Source organism: Sus scrofa, chromosome 2 (genome assembly GCF_000003025.6).
Source record: "Sus scrofa isolate TJ Tabasco breed Duroc chromosome 2, Sscrofa11.1, whole genome shotgun sequence".
Classification (NCBI taxonomy): domain Eukaryota; kingdom Metazoa; phylum Chordata; class Mammalia; order Artiodactyla; family Suidae; genus Sus; species Sus scrofa.
Genome location: NC_010444.4, coordinates 68,465,061 through 68,487,075, shown reverse-complemented (window position 1 = coordinate 68,487,075; position 22,015 = coordinate 68,465,061). Strand labels below are relative to the sequence as shown.

At 42.5% G+C, this 22,015-nt stretch overlaps 1 protein-coding gene and 1 pseudogene across 1 annotated transcript; both read left to right on the top strand.

The window, feature by feature from the left end:
• LOC100518416 lies at positions 1,342–2,159 on the top strand (annotated as a pseudogene).
• LOC100513910 (olfactory receptor 7D4-like) lies at positions 17,325–18,248 on the top strand. Its single transcript, XM_003123234.1, has one exon. The coding sequence runs from the start codon at positions 17,325–17,327 to the stop codon at positions 18,246–18,248; it is 924 nt and encodes a 307-aa protein (XP_003123282.1).

Genomic DNA, 22,015 nt, shown 5'->3' with positions numbered 1-22,015 from the left:
GGCCCACAACAAAGAACAAAAACAAAAAGTCCTCTTAACTGCAGTGTGAACCCTGCCTCTCTGGAGGAATCTTTAAAAACAGCTACCACTGAGGGTGCAATGTCCACGGGAAGAAGATGTATTTTCTGTAGAAATATGTCTTGGTGAGTGCTTTTTTGAATGCAGGTTTTATAGAAATCTAGTAAAACCAGTTTCCATCGAAAGAGTAGAAGGAAATGTAAGTGTATTTAAACAGAATGAAGGGAGGAGGTGAGCGGAAGTCTTGAAGGGCTCCCCAACCCAGAAAGCTTCAGCACCAAGGTCATCATCTCTGTCTCTTTCCATTTCCCTCTCCCGCCCATATTCACTTAACGCCAAGTGATCTAGGATATCCCATCCTCTCTATGTACTGGCCTCAGTGCCTTCGGCTCCATAGACACTATTCCCCACACCTAAAATATATTGAGCCATGATTTTTCTCAGTTCTATTGTGTTGCAGGCACAGATTTTTAAAACCTTGACTCATATATCCCTCTCAGCAATCCAGTGGAGTAAGTACCATTAATAATGCCCCTTTAACCAAGTGGGAAACTGAGGCACTGGAAATCAGAACTTGGCCAAGATCAGTGAGATGTAGAGCCATGATTCATGGTGGGGAGGTCAGAGTGTAGGATCCATCTTTTGACATGAGACTTACTGCCACAGCTAGTTTAGTGGTTCAGTACACTAAGGCATAGGAGCATAGGCTGCCTTCTTCGCAAACCTAGTGATGTTCCGCCTGAAACCCCAGACCCTTAGTGGATGTGTCCCATCTGGTCCCTTATCAACTCAGTTCTTGTCAGTGGGTGGTGGGACCAGAGCCCCACCAACCCATGTGACTGTGCTAGAATACTAAGTAAATGAAGGGAAAGGCAGAATCATCCAAGAGACAAATTTCAGCACCTCCAAAGGCAGACTGTTCCAGCCATTGTTGTGCTCCATCTGAAAGGGGCTGATGCTGAGCTGGACACTCCAGAGGCTGATGGTCTCCTGAAACAGATTTTGAAGGTCATGATTAATTTGTGATATAGATCAGAAGGAGGAAGAGATTATCCATGAATGGATACCTGTATAAGATAATGACAGTTGTAATCACTCCCAGTGAATGAATACCAAATTGGGAACCAAAATGTATGTTTCATTTATGTTTTGGGGGGAGGGAAGACAAATATGATAAAAAAAATATATTTTTAATTTGGGGACAGCTGTTTTTTTAATTGGCATTGCTTTTTGGTTACCTGGCAGAATTACCAGCAACATGGATGCAGGAAACCAAACAGGGGTCTTGGAATTCCTCCTCCTGGGCCTCTCCGAGGACCTAGAATGGCAGCCCCTCCTCTTTGGGCTGTTCTTGTCCATGTACCTGGTCTCTGTGCTGGGAACCTGCTCATCATCCTGGCTGTCAGCTCTGGCTCCCGCCTCCACACCCCCATGTACTTCTTCCTCTCCCAACTGTCTTTCTTGGATATTTGTTTCAATTCCACCATAGTTCCTAAAATGCTGGTGAACATCCAGACAGCGAACAAAGCCATCACCTATGCAGGCTGCGTCACCCAGAAATACCTTTTCTTATTTCTTGGGTATTTGGACCACTTCCTCCTGACCGTGATGGCCTATGACTGCTTTGTGGCCATCTGTCACCCCCTGCACTACATGATCATGATGAACCCACACTTCTGCTGTCTCTGGTTTCTTGGTCCCTCAGTGTCCTAGTTGCCCTCCTTCACAGTCTTATGATGCTGCATCTCTTGTTCTGCACACACACGGAAATTCCCCACTTCTTCTGTGAATGGGCTGAGGTCCTTAAGTCCTCCTGTTCAGATGCTCTCAGCAATTACATCGTGCTGTTTTCTGTGACTGGCCTGCTGGGTATTCCTCCACTGACTGGGATCCTTTTCTCTTACTCTAAGATTCTTTCCTCCATATTGAAAATGTCCTCAGGGGAGGGGAAGTACAAAGTGTTTACCTCCTGTGGGTCTCACCTAGTGGTCATCTCCTTATACTACGGGACAGGGCTAGGTGTGTACCTCAGTTCTGCTTTCTCCCCCTCCACCTCAAAGGGGACAGTGGCCTCCGTGATGTACACTGTGGTCACCCCCATGCTGAACTCCTTCATCTACAGCCTGAGGTCAGGGACATGAAGGGGGCCCTGAGGAAGCTTTTCAGCTGGTCTTTCTTCCCCGTGTGAAGAGCCATGGATGCTGTGACTGGGGAGTTACTATGATAACCAAGAGTCAATATCTGGCATTCAGCAATACCAAATCTCCAACTTCATTGAGCTTGAGACTTGTCCTTCTTTTTTGAACACCAATGCTTGAAGTACTTCCATGTGTTCACCTCCAAAAGCAAGTGCTTCTGAGGAACTTCCCTTTGTGACTTTTATACTCTCTTTTCTGTGCACAAATGTTCATCCTTAGTCTCCTCCACATAACTATTAGACATATCAAGATAGTCATCAATTCACCCACCAGAATGGCTACAACTTATTTGTTGTCCACTGAGGCGAAGGACTGTTTTGGGGAATAAAGCTGAATCTACTCTGTGAGTTCCTCATGGAACTTATTTTGTATTGTAGGTTTCTCTGGAAACAAACATATCATTGGTCTTAGTAACAGCCCTTCCCATTCTTATTAGAAGCTCTCATTGACCCATTCATACTTGTTCTGCATTGAATGTTTCTGTTGCCCCAGTATTTGTGTTGAAACCCTCCCCCCATGTGATGGTATTGGGATGTGGGCCTTTTGGGAGGTAAATAGGATTTGGTGAGGTCATGCAGATGGAGCCCCCATGATGGGATGGGTACCCTTGGGAGAGCAGGAGAGAAGTTGCTTTTTCTGTCTGTTTTCTGCCCTGTGAGGACACAATGAGAAGTGGACCGTCTAAAACGTGGAAGAGGGAGTTCCCGTCGTGGCGCAGTGGTTAATGAATCCGACTAGGAACCATGAGGTTGTGGGTTCGGTCCCTGCCCTTGCTCAGTGGGTTAACGATCCGGCGTTGCCGTGAGCTGTGGTGTAGGTTGCAGACGCGGCTCAGATCCCGCGTTGCTGTGGCTCTGGCGTTGGCCGGTGGCTGCAGCTCCGATTCGACCCCTAGCCTGGGAACCTCCATATGCCTCGGGAGCGGCCCAAGAAATAGCAAAAAAACCCACAAAAAACAAACAAACAAAAAACGTGGAAGAGAACCTTCACCAGAAATTGATCACCCTGGATTCTTGATCTCAGACTTCTACCCTCCAGAACTGAGAGAAATATATTTTTGTTGCTTAAAAGCCCCTTGCTTTGTGGTATTTTGTTACAGCAGTCCAAACTGACTAAGCACTCTTTTCTTCAAATAAATGGAGGAATTTGTGTATCTCATACTTCTATGATAAAATCTAAAAAATAAGCAATATCCTCTCTATGCTCTCTAGTGTGTCCACCTTCCTATTTATCACATTTTTACTTAAAAACCCTTCCATATTATTTCTGCATAAATGTCTTCCAATTCAAGTGTTTGCTATAGTGGTTTTGTGATGTTAATTTCTGAGCCTTCATAGCCTGCCTAAAAAATGGTTATTTGTCTTATGAATAATTTTGATGTTTAAATGCACAAAGGTTTTGAAAGGATAGACTGTGTAAACCATCTATGCTATTTTGCTGATGGAAGGAAAGAGCAAAGGAAGGAAGGCAAAAACATTGAGGTTGTTCTCGGTTGAGCTGTACTTCCTAAGGGAAGGCCCTCCCACCTCCAGACCCCCAGGCATCACAAATTAGCTCTCCCAGGTCCCTGTGCATACTGCTCAGGTCATGTTCCCTGAAAAGCTGCTTCTGAGACAAGAATAGACTTTCAGGAAGGTTCTTGGGGCTTGTACTTAGGACAAACATAGAATTATCATATGGCTTAGCCATCCCACTCTAAATAAGTGAAAATAAACACTCAAACTACTACTGGTTCATGCAAGTTTATAGCAGCATATATACAATAGGAGAATCATGGAAATAATCGCAATGCCCATCTCTGGATGAATGGATAAACAAACTGTGGCACATGCATCTACTGGATCTTCATTCAGTCACAAGAAGGAATGGAGGGTTGGGATTGACATATACACATGACTATCTATAAACTAGACACACACCAAGGACCTATTGTCTAGCACGGGGAAATTTCCTCAACCCTGTGTAATAACCTCTATGGGAAAAGAATTTGAAAAGGAAGAGATAGATGTATAGGTATAACTGATTTACTTTGCTGTATGCTTGATGTTACCACAACTTTTTAAGTCAACTATGCTCCAATGAAAATTTTTAAGAAAGGAATGGAGGAATTGAATATTAAGCAAATAACCATTCTAAATAATCCCTTTTTAGTGGCTACAAATGTGGTGTTCCCAGGCCAGGGATTGAATGTGAGCCACGGCTGCAACCTAAGCCACAAGTGTGTGGCAACACTGCATCCTTTATCCCAGTGCCCGGGTCTCAGATCAAACCTGAGCCCCTTTAGAGACCCTAGCTGCTGCAGTCTGATTCTTAACCCAGTGCACCACAGCAGGACCTCCTAATGATATTTGTAAGAATGACGTATTAATTCATATCCCAATGTGGATGCATCTCACAAACCCGACACCAGACACAAAAGTCACACTTTGTATGACTCCATTTATGTGAAATATCCAGAATAAGTAAATCCATGGAGAAGGAAAGCTCATTGGTGGTTTCCAGTAGAGAGAGTAATTATTAACTGCTTAATGGGAGCCAAGTTTCCTTTTGGGGTGACGGAAATGTCTGTGGGGCATTCCTTGGTAGTACCTTTCCCAATTTTGACAGTAAGTGGTAAAGTACAGGAGCCATGGTCTAGCAAGAAATGATGCCCAGGGCTGAGAACTCTCAGGGTTGAGGGTCAGGTCTCCCCCAGCAAGGAAGCCATCGAGTCTAGCAGAGGTGTCATTCAAGGAGAGGCGGATGGAGAATGGATAGTCCAGGAGGGAGACAATGAGGATCACTCGTGGCCTCGAGGCACCTCTATAACCAGAAGATATAGTTTGACCCCTGGATGCTCCTCTTACTAGTAGATCATCTCACTCACCCTCTCCCCTAAAAACAAGCCTTGGGAACTCTGAAAGAGCCTTTTCCAGAACCTATGCAAAAAAGTTGATCCAGGTAGGGATGGGCTAGGGGTATGGGATTGGCATTCATACACTGAGGTGTATGAATGACCAGAGAATGGGGACCTGGTGTATAGCCCAGGGACCTCTACCCAGCATTCTGTGATGATCTAATGGGAAAAGGATCTGCAAACGTACAGATGTGTGTAAAGGAATAACTAGGTCACGTTCTTGTACAGCAGAAATGATCACAACAATGTAAATCAACTGTACCTCCAGAAAACTTAAAGAAATGAAAAAAATAGGAGTTCCTGTCATGGTGCAGAGGAAACGAATCCACCTAGGAACTATAAGGGTGCAGATTTGATCCCTGACCTCACCCAGTGGGTTAAGGATCTGGCATTGCCGTGATTTGTGTTGTAGGTTGCAGAAGTGGCTTGGATCCCACATTGCTGTGGCTGTGGTATAGGCCGGCAGCTGTAGCACCAATTCGACCCTTAGGCTGGGAACCTCCATATGCCGCTGGTGTGGCCCTAAAAATTCAAAAAACCAAAAAACAAAAAAGTGAAAAATATAAAATTTACCAATGGCAAGTATAAAAGGGCTGTGTCCAGAACCTATGCCAAAATGTCGATCTAAGTAAGGGAACACAAGCCAAAAGAAACAAGTGGGATCATGACGAATAAAAAGCTTTTGCACAATACAGGAAATCAACAACAAAATAAAAAGACAACCTGCTGAATGGGAGAACGTTTTTGCAAGTCATATATCTGATATGGGGTTAATATTCCAAATATATGGAAGAATTCATACCAATAAATATTAGAAAAAAGCACTATCCAACTAAAAAAGGGCAGAGGATTTTTACAGACACTTTCCCAAGGAAGACATACAGCTGGCCAACAGGTAATTCCAAATGTGCTCAACATCACTATTTGGCAGAGAAAAGCAAATCACAACCACAAAGATATCACCTCATACCTGTTAGAATGGCCACTATCAAAATACAGGGACTGGCGTTTCCTGGTAGCCCAGAGGTTAAGGATCTGGCATTGCCACTGCTGTGATAAGGCTTCAGTCGCTGGTCTGGGAACTTCCTCTTGCCCAGGACATTGCCCCCACACCCCCAAAATTCAGGGCTTATCAAATGTTGGTGAGGGTGTGGAGGAAAGGGAACCCTTGTGCACTGCTCCTCGGAATGCCAATTGTTGCAGCCACTGTGGAGAACAGGATGGAGGACCTCCCAAAAGTAAAACTAGAATGACCACACAGTCCAGTAATTCTACTGCTGGGTATTTATATGAAAGAAAGAGAAACACTACTTCCAAATGAAATCCGCATCCCCATGTTCATTGCAGCATTGCGTATAATAGCCGAGACTTGGAAACACCTGTGTTTACTGATGGATAAATGGGCAAAGAAAATTTGGCATGTATATTTATATATATAATTCCTTACATATTATAAATCCACATTGTATATACATATATACAATTCCTTATATATTATAAATCCTCATTGTATATACATATATAAATCAGCTGGGAGAAGGAAGCAAATCCTGCCTTGTGGGACAACATGAGTGAATCTTGAGGGTATTATGCTAAGTGAAGTGCGTTAGAGAAAACAAGTACCATATGACCTCATTTTATGTGGAATTAACCAAAAATCTCATCGATATGGGAAGCAGACTGGTGGTCACCAGAGGCAGGGAGTGGAGGGTGGGTTACATGAGTAAAAGTGGTCAATATGACCAAATGTCCAGTTTACAAAGTAACGTCCAACTTAGGGACTATGGCTCATAATACTGTTTTGTATATTTATTTATTTATTTATTTTTATTTATTTATTTTTTAATATATTTTTAAATTTTCCCACTGTACAGCAAGGGGGTCAGGTTATCCTTATATGTATACATTACAATTACAGTTTTTCCCCCACACTTTCTTCTGTTGCGACATGAGTATCTAGACATAGTTCTGAATGCTATTCAGTGGGATCTCCTTGTAAATCTATTCTAAGTTGTGTCTGATATGCCCAAGCTCCCGATCCCTCCCACTCCCTCCCCCTCCCATCAGGCAGCCACAAGTCTCTTCTCCAAGTCCATGATTTTCTTTTCTGAGGAGATGTTCATTTGTGCTGGATATTAGATTCCAGTCATAAGTGATATCATATGGTATTTGTCTTTGTCTTTCTGGCTCATTTCACTCAGGATGAGATTCTCTAGTTCCATCCATGTTGCTGCAAATGGCATTATGTCATTCTCTTTGATGGCTGAGTAGTATTCCATTGTGTATATATACCACTCCTCCGAATCCAATCATCTGTGATGGACATTTGGGTTGTTTCCATGTCCTGGCTATTGTGAATAGTGCTGCAATGAACATGCAGGTGCATGTGTCTCTTTTAAGTAGAGCTTTGTCCGGATAGATGCCCAAGAGTGGGATTGTGGGGTCATATGGAAGTTCTATGTATAGATTTCTAAGGTATCTCCAAACTGTTGTCCATAGTGGCTGTACCAGTTTACATTCCCACCAACAGTGCAGGAGGGTTCCCTTTTCTCCACAGCCCCTCCAGCACTTGTTATTTGTGGACTTATTAATGAAGGCCATTCTGACTGGTGTGAGGTGGCATCTCATGGTAGTTTTGATTTGCATTTCTCTTATAATCAGCGAAGTTGAGCATTTTTTCATGTGCTTGCTGGCCATCTGTATATCTTCCTTGGAGAACAGTCTATTCATGTCTTTTGCCCATTTTTCCATTGATTGATTGGCTTTTTTGCTGTGGGGTTGTATAAGTTGCTTATATATTCTAGAGATTAAGCCCTTGTCGGTTGCATCATTTGAAACTATTTTCTCCCATTCTGTAAGTTGTCTTTTTGTTTTCTTTTGGGTTTCCTTTGCTGTGCAAAAGCTTTTCAGTTTGATGAGGTCCCATGGGTTTATGTTTGCTCTAATTTCTATTGCTTTGGGAGACTGACCTGAGAAAATATTCATGATGTTGATGTCAGAGAGTGTTTTGCCTAGGTTTTCTTCTAGGAGTTTGATGGTGTCCTGTCGTATATTTAAGTTTTTCAGCCATTTGGAGTTTATTTTTGAGCATGGTGTGAGGGTGTGTTCTAGTTTCATTGCTTTGCATGCAGCTGTCCAGGTTTCCCAGCAATGCTTGCTGAATAGACTTTCTTTTTCCCATTTTATGTTCTTGCCTCCCTTGTCAAAGATTAATTGACCCTAGGTATCAGGGTTTATGTCCAGATTCTCTGTTCTGTTCCATTGGTCTGTCTGTCTGTTTTGATACCAGTACCACACTGTTTTGATGACCGTGGCTTTGTAGTATTACTTGAAGTCTGGGAGAGTGATGCCTCCTGCTTGGTTTTTGTTTCTCAGGATTGCTTTGGCGATTCTGGGTCTTTTGTGGTTCCATATAAATGTTTGGATTGTTTGTTCTAGTTCTGTGAAAAATGTCCTGGGTAATTGGATAGGGATTGCATTGAATCTGTAGATTGCTTTGGGTAGGATGGCCATTTTCACAATATTGATTTTCCCAATCCAGGAACATGGAATATCTTTCCATTTCTTTACATCTTCTTTGATTTCTTTGATTAAAGTTTTATAGTTCTCGGCATATAAGTCCTTTTCCTCCTTGGTCAGGTGTATTCTGAGGTATTTGATTTTGGGCGGTACAATTTTGAAAGGTATCGTATTTTTGTATTCCTTTTCTAATGTTTCATTGCTGGTATACAGAAATGCAACTGACTTCTGAATGTGAATCTTCTATCCTGCTACTTTGCTGAATTTATGAATCAGTTCAAGGAGTTTTGGGGTTGAGTCCTTAGGGTTTTCTATGTATAGTATCATGTCATCTGCATACAGTGACAGTTTGATCTCTTCTCTTCCTATATGGATGCCTTTTATTTCTTTTGTTTGTCTAATTGCTGTGGCTAGGACTTCCAAAACTATTTGAAGAGCAGTGGTGAGAGTGGGCATCCCTGTCTTGTTCCAGATTGGAGTGAGAAGGCTTTCAGTTTTTCCCCATTGAGGATTATATTTGCTGTGGGTTTATCATAAATGGCTTTGATTATATTCAGGAATGTTCCCTCTATACCCACTTTGGCGAGGGTCTTGATCATGAATGGATGTTGAACTTTGTCAAATGCTTTTTCTGCGTCTATTGAGATGATCATATGATTTTTGACTTTTTGTTGATGTGGTGTATGATGCTGATTGATTTGCATATGTTGAACCATCCTTGTGAACCTGGGATGAACCCAACCTGGTCATGTTGTATAATTTTTTTGGTATGTTGTTGGATTTGGTTGGCTAAGATTTTGTTGAGAATTTTTGCATCTATATTCATCAATGATATTGGCCGATAGTTTTCTTTTTTGGTGGTATCTCTGCCTGGTTTTGAAACGAGGGTGATGGTGGCCTCATAGAATGTCTTTGGGAGTATTCCTTCTTCTTCAACCTTTTGAAAGAGTTTAAGGAGGATGGGCACCAATTCCTCTTTATATGTTTGATAGAATTCACCTGTGAAGCCATCTGGTCCTGGACTTTTATTTGTAGGGAGTGATTTTATGACCTCTTCAATTTCATTTCTAGTGATGGGTCTGTTCAGTTGGTCTGTTTCTGCTTGATTCAGTTTTGGCAGGCTGTAAGATTCTAGAAAATTGTCCATTTCTTCCAGATTGTCAAACTTGTTGCCGTAGAGTTGTTCATAGTATTCTCTTATGGTTTTTTGTATTTCTGCTGTATCCGTTGTGATTTCTCCTTTTTCATTTATAATTTTTGTTATTTGGGTTCCTTCTCTCTTCTTTTGAGTGAGTCTGGCCAGGGGTTTGTCAATTTTGTTCACCTTTTCAAAGAACCAGCTCTTGGTTTTATTCATTTTCTCTATTGTTTTTTGAGTCTCTATTTTATTGATTTCTTCTTTGATCTTTATAATTTCCTTCTTTCTGCTGACTTTAGGACTTTTTTGTTCTTCTTTTTCTAATTCATTTAGGTGGACTGTTTTGTATATTTAAATGTTAGTGAAACAGTAGATCTGAAGAAAACCTCATCACAAAAATCCAGTTTCTAGCCATGTATGTTTATGGATGTCAACTAGACATGCTGTGATGGTCATCTTTTTAATTGAAGTGTAATTGGTATAGAGTATCATTTTATAATAACAGCATATTACAACATAGTGATTCAATATTTGTGTAGAGTATACTTCATTTAAAGTTATCGCATCCTTGGAGTACCTGATGTGGTGCTGTGGGTTAAGAATCTCACTGCAGTGGCTGGGGTCCCTGTAGAAGCGTGGGTTCAATCCCTGGCCTGGTGCAGTGGGTTAAAGGATCTGGCTTTGTGGCATCAGAGGTCACAGCTGCAGCTGGGATTCCACCCCTGGCCTGGGAACTTCCATAGGCCGTGGGTGTGGCCATTAAAAAAATAATAAAGTTATTATAACCTTGGAACTTGTATGAGGGGAGAGGGGCTGATGATTGAAGCAATCACCAGTGGTCAAAGATGTCGTTAAATCTGCTGAAGTAATGACGTCTCCATAACAATCCAGGACAGAGCTCAGAAAGCTTCTAGGCTGGTGAACCAGTGGACATATGGGGAGAGGATTGTGTTGGGAGAGGGCGTGGCAGCTCCTTCTCTGAACCTTGCCTGATGCATCGCTTTTATGTTTTATTCTGATAGATATGCTTTTGTACTAAACTGGCAATCTAGTAAAAAGTAAGTATGTTAACCTATTTGGGAAAAGAACCCCCCCAAGAATGGGTATATATGTCTACATGACAACAGACTCCCTTTGCTGTACACCTGAAGTTAACACAATATTGTAAGAAAACTCTACACCACTAAAGTTTTTGAAAAGTGACATAACATTGGGCATGTTGTTTGTGCTGTACGATATATCCTTGTAGATTATTTGATTTTATTTATTCATTTGTGGATGGGCCTGTGGCTTGTGGTAGTTCCTGAGCCAGGTATCAAACTTACAGCACAGCTGTAACCAGAGCCACAGCAGTGACAACATTGGATCCTTAACCTGCTGAGTCATGAGAGAACTCCTGGTTTGTTTTACACATAGTAGTTGATGACTCCGAATCCCCTATCCCTACCTCACCCCTCCTCCCATTCCTCTCCCCAATGGTTTGATGTTCGTATCTGTGAGTTTGTTTCCTTTATGTTATACTTATTCATGTGCTTTTTAGATTCCCCATGGAAGTGATAACATACAGTATTTGTCATTCTCTATCTGTCTTATTCATCAGGATTAATAACCTCTAGGTCCACTCATATTATAGCAAAGAGGTAGAACTTCCTTGTTTTTTTAATGGCTGTGTAGTATTTCATTATATTTATATACCTTCCATTATATTCACATACATAGCGATCCCTTTGCCATGTATGCATATATTGTATCACTGCCTTGTATCCCTGAAACGAATATAATGTTATAAGACAATTGTATCTGACTTTAAAATAAAGTTGACCCAAAGGTCCCATAGTACAGACGGCAGTAAATGCTGTGATTTGTTGTCAAGATTCTGCCTCAGAATATCATCCAGGTACAGACAGTGCAGCCCTATGATAGCTCATCCATCCTTTAGCTGTCTTTCTGAACTGCCCTCAGCTAAAGGACTGTATCTCCCAGGGTCACAGAACTCAGATCTCTTGCTGTGGAAGCATAACTGACCCATAGCCATCTGGATCCACCACTGTGTTTCCACTAAAGTTGGTCCTGGCAGCTCCCAGCCATTGACTGGGCACAGCAGAGTACCAGTACCTGTCCACTGCCATGATCACAAAATGATATTGATGTCGAGGGTCAGTCACACCTGCCCAGAGGGAGACTCCTCTTCTTGGCATAAAGGACCTGAAGTCCCAGGCAGTAGCATAGCTTCAAGTTCAATGGGCCTTTTCCACTGTCTCTGAAAGTATGTCCTCTTTACAGAGTCAAGACCTCTAAACTTGCAGAGGCCAGAGTAGTGGAGACAAGAGCACAGACTCCCCACTGAGTGTGATGGTAAATGGGCCTTCTTCTCTTCTGAACCCTTGATTTATGGACCCATGCATTCTATAAATTGGATGAATGTCACATCAGGATTGTCCTTGATTTATACAGAATACTGCATCCTGCAAATCATGTAGCCAGAATAGCCTATGCAGTCCAATGCCTGCACCAGATATAATTATTCTCTTTGAAATGAAACATCATCCTAGATCATCTATTGATTTTTTTACACTCCCTTATTTTATTTATTTTATTTATTTATTTATTTAATGTTTTTTTTTGGCTGTACTGTGACATGTGGAGCTCCAGGGCCAGGGATCAGATGTGAGGTGTTGTTGCAAACTGCGCTGCAGCTCAACCCACTATACTGGGCTGGGGCTTGTGCCACAGCAGGGATCTCCTCTTCCTTATTGTATATTCCCTTAAATGCACACCTTACTCTCTCTTTCATTTCCCAGACGACCTTTTTATGTAGTTTATATTGGCCAGTTAGATTTCCTTAATACTCTTCAATCCACTCTACCTGTGTTTATCTAGAGCCTCTTCATATATCAAGTGCTTCCATGGCACCAGCCAATATGAAGGAATATTGTTCAGTACTCATTTTTTTTGGCCTCGCCTGGGGCATATGGAAATTCCTGGGCCAGGCTTGGAACCCACCCCACAGCAGTGACCCAAGCTACAGCATCCACAACACCAGAACCTTAACCCTCTGCTCAATAAGGGAACTCCTTTTCCTCCTCATTGTGAAGGTCCTTTGAAGAAATCCAAACTATTAACCACTGTGCTTTTCTTCAGAAAGGACCTCTCGGCCTCCATGACCTTGTGGACACAAGCGATTCACGAAATCTCCAAAGACTTTTCAAGGGAAGAGCATTCCAGAAAGGTGGTTCTTGGGTCTGGTTCCTGTAGGAATTAAACATTCTCTGGGGGACACCTTGTCATTTAAAAGCCAAACCAAAGAAAGAGGAATTTCTTCTGGGAGGAAGGGACTTCATCTCTCTCCAAGGCTGCTTGCTGAAAATTGTCCATCTTGGCTGAAAATCTTCCACTCTCTCATGTCTGTGCCCCAAAGGACCAGCATTGTTTGTAGAATGGAAAGACAATGGAAAAGTTTATTTAATGAGCACCTCTGGGAATCCACCCCCTGAGATGCTGGCAACTTGAGACATGTGCCCAATGCCCCTTTCCTATAATTCTCTGAGCCCAGCCAAGTGCAAACAGAACTGGGCTTTCCAAGGACAGACCCTGGAAAACAGAAGGCTGCAGGGATATCTTTTGGAAAGAAGGTTCCAGGAAGGGTTGGGGTAGTAAGAGAGAAGAGAGGGGAGAAAAGGGGGAACCAGGCTTATCCTCTAGAACAGTGATATGTGAAGTCCCATATTCATTTATTCCATGACAGTGAAGTCTCTGTACTTTGAAGGTGCTTTCGTTTCTGTGGAAACAAGACTTTTCCAGCTCTTGTGGTTTCCTTCTCTTTCTTCTTGGAATCTAGATCTTCTCCCCAGTAATTTTTCTGTTGGGTCTCCACCTCTGCCCTACTCTTCAACAATTGCAGGCTCCTGTTGGATTGCCTGTGTCCAACCATTTATTCATCAAGTAGTCAATGGAGACTGAATATGCACAAGGTATGGTCGGATTTATTACTCATGTGATTGGATTATTCCACTCAGCTGGTTGGTTTGTTTTGGTCACACTGGTGACATGCAGAAGTTCCTAGGCCAGGGATGGCACCTGAGCCACAGCAGTAACCAAAGCCACAACAGTGACAAAGGCAGATCTTTTACCTGCTGAGCCATCAGGGAACTCCTGTTGTATTTTGCACCTAGTTTGCAGTACTGTTAGCACTTAATGGTTTTGTACTGATGGCTGTTGTCTCACTTGAGTGTCCACAATATCAGCTACCAATAATGTAACTCTTTCTGATACTCTGTACTCAGACAGTCCCTGTTCTCATTGAATCAGTCTCCTTAAATATTTAGGAGACTATTGACATATTGAAGTTAGACTAGCCTGCCTTACCCTCGTCATAAATTTAATGCACATATTTTAAGGATGTGATATGCAATATCCAGGGGGACACAGTTGTTAACAAAGCATTTTGTATTAGGTTAAGAAATTGTCCTTGGTTTCCTGCCTTAGTGAGAGGCTCTGTCCTGGCTCCTAACTGTCAGTACTGACACTCACGTTTCCTCAAATGCAGTTTCCAATGTGATTTCAACTACATTTTCTCTTCATCTGCCTATTTTGGTGATGAATTCTGTGAAGTTCCTAGTATTGATCCAGCTCTTCATTCTTAGACTAGGTATTACTTGTTTAGGATATATTATTTTCTTAAAAGAGTTTTGAAAGCATTTTATATAATATGAATACTCAATTTTGTTTCAGTATTCAAGCATGTGATGACCTTGAAATTTTCTTTTTTGTGCTCTTCTTCATCCCTTTGGTTCCAAACTTTTTTTGCTTTTTGGATGCCCTTGACGCCTACAGATGATGATGGGCCAGGGATCAAACCCACACCAGAGCTGCACTCCAAGCCATGGAAGTGATAATGCTGGATACTCAAACCACTGAGCCACATGGGAACTCCTGGTCTCAGTCTTTATTACATGTCTATCATTTGCAGGAATTGAGCACCTGCTATGTGCCAGGCAGCATGTAAGTCCCTGGAGAGATGCTGATGAGCAAAAACCAGTAACAACTTCTGACCCACAAATAAATACAGAATTATCAACCGGAGAGCTATTTGGCATGAAAAATATAAAGGAAGGAGTTCCTTATGGCATAGGGGCTTAAGGATTTGACATTGTTACAGAAGTGGCTCAGGTTGCTGCTGTGACACGTGTTTGATCCCTGACCCTGGAATTTCCACATGAAGAGAGTGCATCCAAAAGAGAGAGAAAGAAAATATGTTTTTCCAAAACGTACATTCCACCTACACCACACCCAGTGGGACAAGAATAAAATGTTAAAGAAAAAGAATAGTACAGGAAGCTCCACTCGTGGACCTCACCCTCTCTCCTTCTGACCCTCACCCTCTGTTCTCCATCTCACTGGCTTCTCAGTTACCTTCAACCACCTGCCCTTATCAAGCGCACCAACCCACAGGGCAAGTGTGAACTCTGTTCTCTCAGCCCAACATGCTTGTCCTTCCCCTATCTCCTCTGATTTACAATCACCCTTCTTTCCTCTCACAGTTCAATATTCATATTTCAGAGAGCCCTCTCCCACACACCTCCCCAGAGCCAATTTTCCCTCAATGTTTTTTTTTTCTCTTTTCTTTCTCTTGGCATTGCTAATGCCAAACAGTTTTCTACTATGGAGAATGTATACATTTATTTTCATCTGAAATTGGCCTTTCAATTTTTCATGGTGGTTTTATCTATGGGACCTTTGAATATTTTTTTAATCAAAACTTTCTCTTATTTGGTAGTGAACATCACTGATTTTTACTGCAATACATTTCCACTTCTGAGCATGAACAAATGAGCTCACATTCTCATACAGTTTGATTTTATTTTGAAAGTTTTGTGATTTGTTTCCTCTTCTTATCTATGAGTTTATATGCTTTTCCTCCTCTTGGAAGAATGCTCCTAGCAGGTGGTATATCTGAAAGCAAGAGCCATAAGGATCATCATTAAGAAGAAGTGCTACATGGCAGTCCAAAGAGGTAACAGGCATGTTGCGTTTATAAATGGAGTTCCATCTTTTTCTTTTCTTTTCTTTCTTTTTTTTTTTTTTTTGTCTTTCTGCCTTTTCTAGGGCCGCTCCTGTGGCATAAGGAGGTTCCCATGCTACGGGTCGAATTGCAGCTGTTGCTGCCAGCCTATGCCAGAGTCACAGCAACATGGGATCTGAGCCTCGTCTGTGACCACACCACAGGTCACAGCAACGCCGGATCCTTAACCCACTGAGTAAGGCCAGGAATCGATCCCGCATCCTCATGGTACCTAGTCAGATTCATTAACCACTGAGTCACGATGGGATCTCCTGGAATTCCATCTTTGATGACTTTCCTTGTTTAAGTGGAATGATGATCATTGATAGAGAATTCGTAAGTCAAATTTATTTATTTGAACAAGCTCCCACTGATGAAGTGTTCACTGTATGTGTCAGAGAATCACACTAGAAAAATTATATCGTCCCATTTAACTCACTCATTAGTCTTATAGTCTATGGAATGTGCCTCCCCCGTAGAGGTGAGGCATCTGCCCCTGAGAAAGATTAAATAACGTTGTCTTGATGTCACACAGATGGAAGCTGGTGGACCAAAATTCTATTTGAGGAAGCCTGACTCAAGATCCCATCTTCCTTGTTATTCTTTCTGAACCCAGGCCACAGCATTGACAATGATGAATCCTTAACTGCTGGGCCACCAGGGAACTCCAAGATCCCATGTTCTAAGTTGCAATTCTATACTCTTTAGTGGGAGACTTATGTATCAACAATAATTATCATAAAAATGGATGAATAATGATAGTAATAATAGCTATCATGTATTGAGATCTCACCATGTACAAAGGCATGTTCAGACCTCACAAAGGATGTAATGAGAGGACCCACAATGAGCAATGAGATCCTGCTGTTAAGCATTGAGAACTATGTCTGCTCACTTATGATGGAGCATGATAATGAGAGAAAAATGAATCTATACATGTATGTGTAACTGGATCACTAGGCTGTACAGTAGGAAAAAAAATTGTATTGGGGCAATACCAATAATAAAAAAATCAGTTTTAGAATTAAAAAAAAGGTAAGTGAGAGTTAACTGTGACATCAAATCAGGTCATAGACTTGAGATTGTTGGAAGTGAAAATCCATGACTTAATCACCATGAAATGACTTCTTTGGACAAGGGGTGTGTGGAGATTATTGAAGAAGAGGACTTAAATGTCTTCAATCATTTTCGAAGGGTATTATCTGAGAAGAAATTGGTTTATGTTCATCAATTCGAACAGGAGAATTTGAACCTGTTGTGTGGGTGATAAAAAGAGAGTGATTTCTTCTTACTTAATGTCTGAATAATTACACACATTTAAAATGGAAATAGGCTACCCTGTGAATGAGAGAATCACTGGCAATGGAAGGACAAATGGGGGGTGCTAGTTGTCCATGAAAAGGTGGAATGAAAAGGTGGTGACTAGCTCAGGTGCCAGTTGGCTGTTCACTGAAAGTTGCTTTTGCCTCCTTCCCCAGCAGGCACACCAGCTACATGGAAGCAGGAAACCACACAGGAGTATCAAAAATATTCTTCCTCCTGGGTCTCTCGGATGATCCCGAACTGCAGCCCTTCCTCTTTGGGCTGTTCTTATCCATGTACCTGGTCACCGTGCTTGGGAACCTGCTCATCATCCTGGCTGTCAGCTCTGACTCCCGCCTCCACACCCCCATGTACTTCTTCCTCTCCAACCTGTCTTTTGTTGACATCTGTTTCGTCTCTACCATTGTCCCAAAGATGCTAGTGAATATCCAGGCACAGAGCAAAGACATCTCCTATGTAGGATGCCTCACTCAGGTGTATTTTTTTGTAGTTTTTGCTGGAATGGATGATTTCCTCCTGACCGTGATGGCCTATGACCGTTTTGTGGCCATCTGCCACCCCTTGCACTACATGGTCATCATGAACGCCCGCCTCTGTGTCCTCCTGGTTCTGATGTGTTGGTTTGTCTTTTTCTGTGTTGCTCTTGTTCATCTTCTACTGTTGACGCAGCTGACATTCTGTGTAGGCACTGAAATCCAACATTACTCCTGTGAACTGGATCAGATTCTCAAGGTGGCCTGCTCAGACACCTTCATCAATGATGTCTGTATGTATGTGGCCACTGCCCTGCTGTGTATGCTTCCTCTCACTGGGATCCTCTTTTCTTACTATCAGATTGTCTCCACCTTAATGAAAATGGCATCCACTGAGGGCAAGTACAAAGCCTTTTCCACCTGTGGGTCTCACCTCTCTGTGGTCACCTTGTTCTATGGAACGAGTCTAGGGGTCTACTTCACCTCTGCTGTGACCCATTCTCCCCATAGAATCTCCATTGCCTCAGTGATGTACACCGTGGTCACCCCCATGCTGAACCCCTTCATCTACAGCCTGAGGAACAAGGATGTGAAGGGGGCCCTGGGCAGGCTCCTTAGCTGAGTCCCTTGCTAGTGATGGGCCACTGGCCTCAGAACTAGGTGAAGATGGTGGGCTCCAAAGGCAAATGATGCAAAGTTGAATATCTTGTTTCTTTTCTCCCCTCAAAACCTGCTTGACTTCTTTTTGTAAAGCATGTGTGACTTAACATGTCTTTGTTTTTGGATTGGTGTTTCTCAAACAGCCCTCTCAGCAATTCCCTTTTGACATTTCTCCTTTATGTCTTGTCCATATATTCCATGTTTCCTCAGCATTTTGCAGTCATTCTCATGGACTGATTGACTGAGTGTGTTTTCTTCCCTGTGTTCACTTCTCCTCTCTCCCACCCATGCTCCTTGCTCCTTCCTATAAAGTGCTTGAAGATGCATCCTTGGTTCAGTATCAGCTTCTGAGGGAATCAAAACTATTACAGTCATGGGGTTCCTGTCTTGGCCAGCAGGTTAAGACCCAAGGACGAGGGTTCCATCCCTGCCTTGATCATTGTGATAAGGATGCTGAATTGTGTGAGCTGTGGTTTATGTCGCAGACGCAGTTCAGATCTGGCATTGCTGTGACTGTGGTGTAGGCTGGCAGTTGCAGCTCTGATTTGACCCATACCCTGGAAAGTTCCATAAGCTGTGGGTACTGCGTATAAAAGCCAAAAAAAAAAAAAAAGAGTGGGAATCTAGTTTTGAGTGCCAGCTTTTTCAAGTGATTGATAGCCATATATTGTGTCAGAAAACTCTGAAACACTGCTTCATTGTCCTATTTTTTTTTTGTCTTTTTAGGGCTGCACCTGTGGCATATGGAATTTCCCAGGCTAGGGATTGAATTGGAGCTGTAGCTGCCAGTGTACACTGCAGCCATAACAAAGGCGGGATCCAGGAGGTTTCTGTGACCTACACCTCATCTCAGGTCAATGCCAGATCAGGAACACACTAAGCGAGGCCTGGGATCAAACACACATCCTCATGGATCCTATTTGGGTCCGTGAATGCTGTGCCATGATGGGAAATCCACACTGCTTCATTCATTGCCTTCCTTCTTCCCCTTCCTCTTTCCTTTTCTTGTTGCATTGGACATTTATTTCCCATCAGGGCAGTTTTCAGATGCTCTCCAAGATTTTCAAACATCTAATAATGGATATAATAAATGAATAAAACATTTTGTTACCTGGTTTATTTTAGGGGAGGGAATGTTCTGGAGGTGCCACCAGGAGTGGTAGTTACACACTTGTGGAATGTACTCAGAGGGTAATTCACCTTATGAGAAGACTATTGATAGAACTGAGTCTGCAGTGAAGGATGGGGTGGCTGAATCTGTCATCATTTCCCCTACTTACCTTGGGATCCCTTCCCCATGTCCACTGCAATCCAGCCTGACTGCCTCTGTCAGCACCAGATGGAACCGACCTTCTGCGTGCTTGATGGCAGACCTGACTGCGAATTATGCCCCACCAGGGACAGCTCTTGATGGAGAGTCATGGGGGATACCATCTTCTTCACCATTTGGTCGTGTGTTAATTCTGACCTTTGGATGTTGTGTCATTTCCCAGAATTTCCCTGCATGATGAAAACTGCTCACTCGTGTGGGGGATGACTTAAGGTAAGCTTGATTGGATGTACTCTCTTCCCTGTATCACTTCTCCTTACTCTAACCCATGTTCCATGGTCCTTACTCCTTCCAATAAAGTGCTTACATGTGAATCCTTGGCTGGGCATCTGCTTCTGTTGAACCAAACCCAAGACAGGTGATCAAGACTGTGAAAAGTAAATGATGCCATGAATGGTACCAAGGTCTTCTGGGGCAAAACCAAGCAAACACAGAAACAGACAAGTATTGGGTATATACAAAGATCTCCAAATTCCTGCAAAATCATAACTTGTTAGGTAGGAATAACATATTCAGTGTGGCTTTAACTCAACTTGATTCCACTAAGATTAATCCATAATGTATTTATCATCTGCTTCATACAAGCACAACTCGGGACCAAAGAGGTAAATGTGATTGCAGTAAAGAGTGGCCACCATAAAAATACTGGTGTGTCATAAGGAATGTTGATAACAAAGATATAGATTTTCAGCACTCCTTGGATAATTCTAGAAAAAAACATTTTAAAATTTATTAATGGATTTCTTGAGGGATAATTTATATACCATGAAATTCAGCCATTGAGATGATAAATTCCATTGTTTTGGTTAGTGTAGAGTTATTCAATGATCATCACGGTCCCGTTCTAGAACATTTTTATCACCCTAGAGAGTTCCTTTGTGCCCATTTGCAGTTAGCATCTGTATCATATCTCATGATATCACTTAGTGTGGAATCTAAAGAAAATCATATAGGTGTTCTCTTGTGGCGCAGCAGGTTGAGGATCTCACATTGTCACTGCAGCCGCTCGGGTCACTGCTGTGGTGCAGGTTCACTCCCTGGCCCAGAAACTTCCACATGCAATGGGTGCAGCCCCCCACCCTGAGAAGTTACAAGTGAACCTATTTACAAAACAGATTTAAACACACAGAACATTGAGTAGATTTCCCTTTGCCCTTCCCAAACCCCCAATCCATCCCTCCTTTCTCATCCTTCCCCTTTGGTAACCATACATTTGTTTTCAAGGTCTGTGAGTCTGTCCCGCTAGGTAAATAATTTCACTTGTATCACTTTTAAAATTCCACCTATATGATAGCATATGATATTTGTCTTCCTCTGTCTGAGTCCCTTCACTTAGTACGATAATTTCTAGGTGCTGATTTTTTAATTAAAGTATAGGTGATTTAGAGTGTTGTCAATTTCAGCTGCACAGCACATATATAATCTTTTTCTCTTACATACTTCCATCATGTTGTATCCCAAGAGAGTGCATATAGTTCCCTGTGCTATACAGTAGGACCTCAATGCTTATCCATTTCAAGTGTAACAGTTTGTATCTACCAGCCCCAAACTCCCCATCCATCACACTCCTGCCCCCTTTCCCCTGGGCAATCACAATCTGTTGTCTATGTCTGTGAGTCTGTTTCTGTTTTTCACTACGACGCATTTCCACTCAAGAGCAGATATGGGAGTTCTCTGGTGGCTCAGCCAGGTAAGGATTCCGTGTTTTGACTTCTGTAGTTTGGGTCATGTTTGTGGCACTGGTTTGATCCCTGGCCCAAGAACTTCTGCACTCCAGGAGTGTCCCCCAAAAATTAAATAATAAATGAAAAAGAAAAAGCATGTATACATGAGCTCACACCCACAGACATGCTTTGCATTTTATCTTAAAGGCTTTGCCATCTTGTTTCCCCTTCTTCTCTGTGTGGCCCACAAACTTCCTCGCAAGGGACATCCTACTTTTCCCTCTTCTGGAGGATTCCACCCGGCAGGCAGCGTCTGAAAGAGGGAGCCATAGGGATCATCCCTAACAGCATCCACTTGTCTGTGACAACTGCCCTGCTGGGTGTGTTTCCCTCACTGGAATCTTTTTCTCTTACTTTCAAATTGTCTCCTCTTTAGTGAGAATGTCCTCTATGAGGGAAAATAGGAAGCCTTTTCCACCTGTGGGCCTCCCCCCTCTGTGGTCTCCTGGTGCTAGGTGATAAGCCTGGCAGTCTACCTCAGTTGTGATGTGATCCGTTCTCCCCGGAGAAGCTCCATGGCCTCAGTGATGTTTACCATAGTCATCCCCATGTGGAACCCCTTTATCTACAGCCTGAGGAACAAGGATGTGAAGAGGGCCCTGGGCAGGCTCCTCAGTTGAGGAGCCCCTTGTGCATGATGGGCCACTGGCCTCAGAACTAAGTGGCATTGTGATG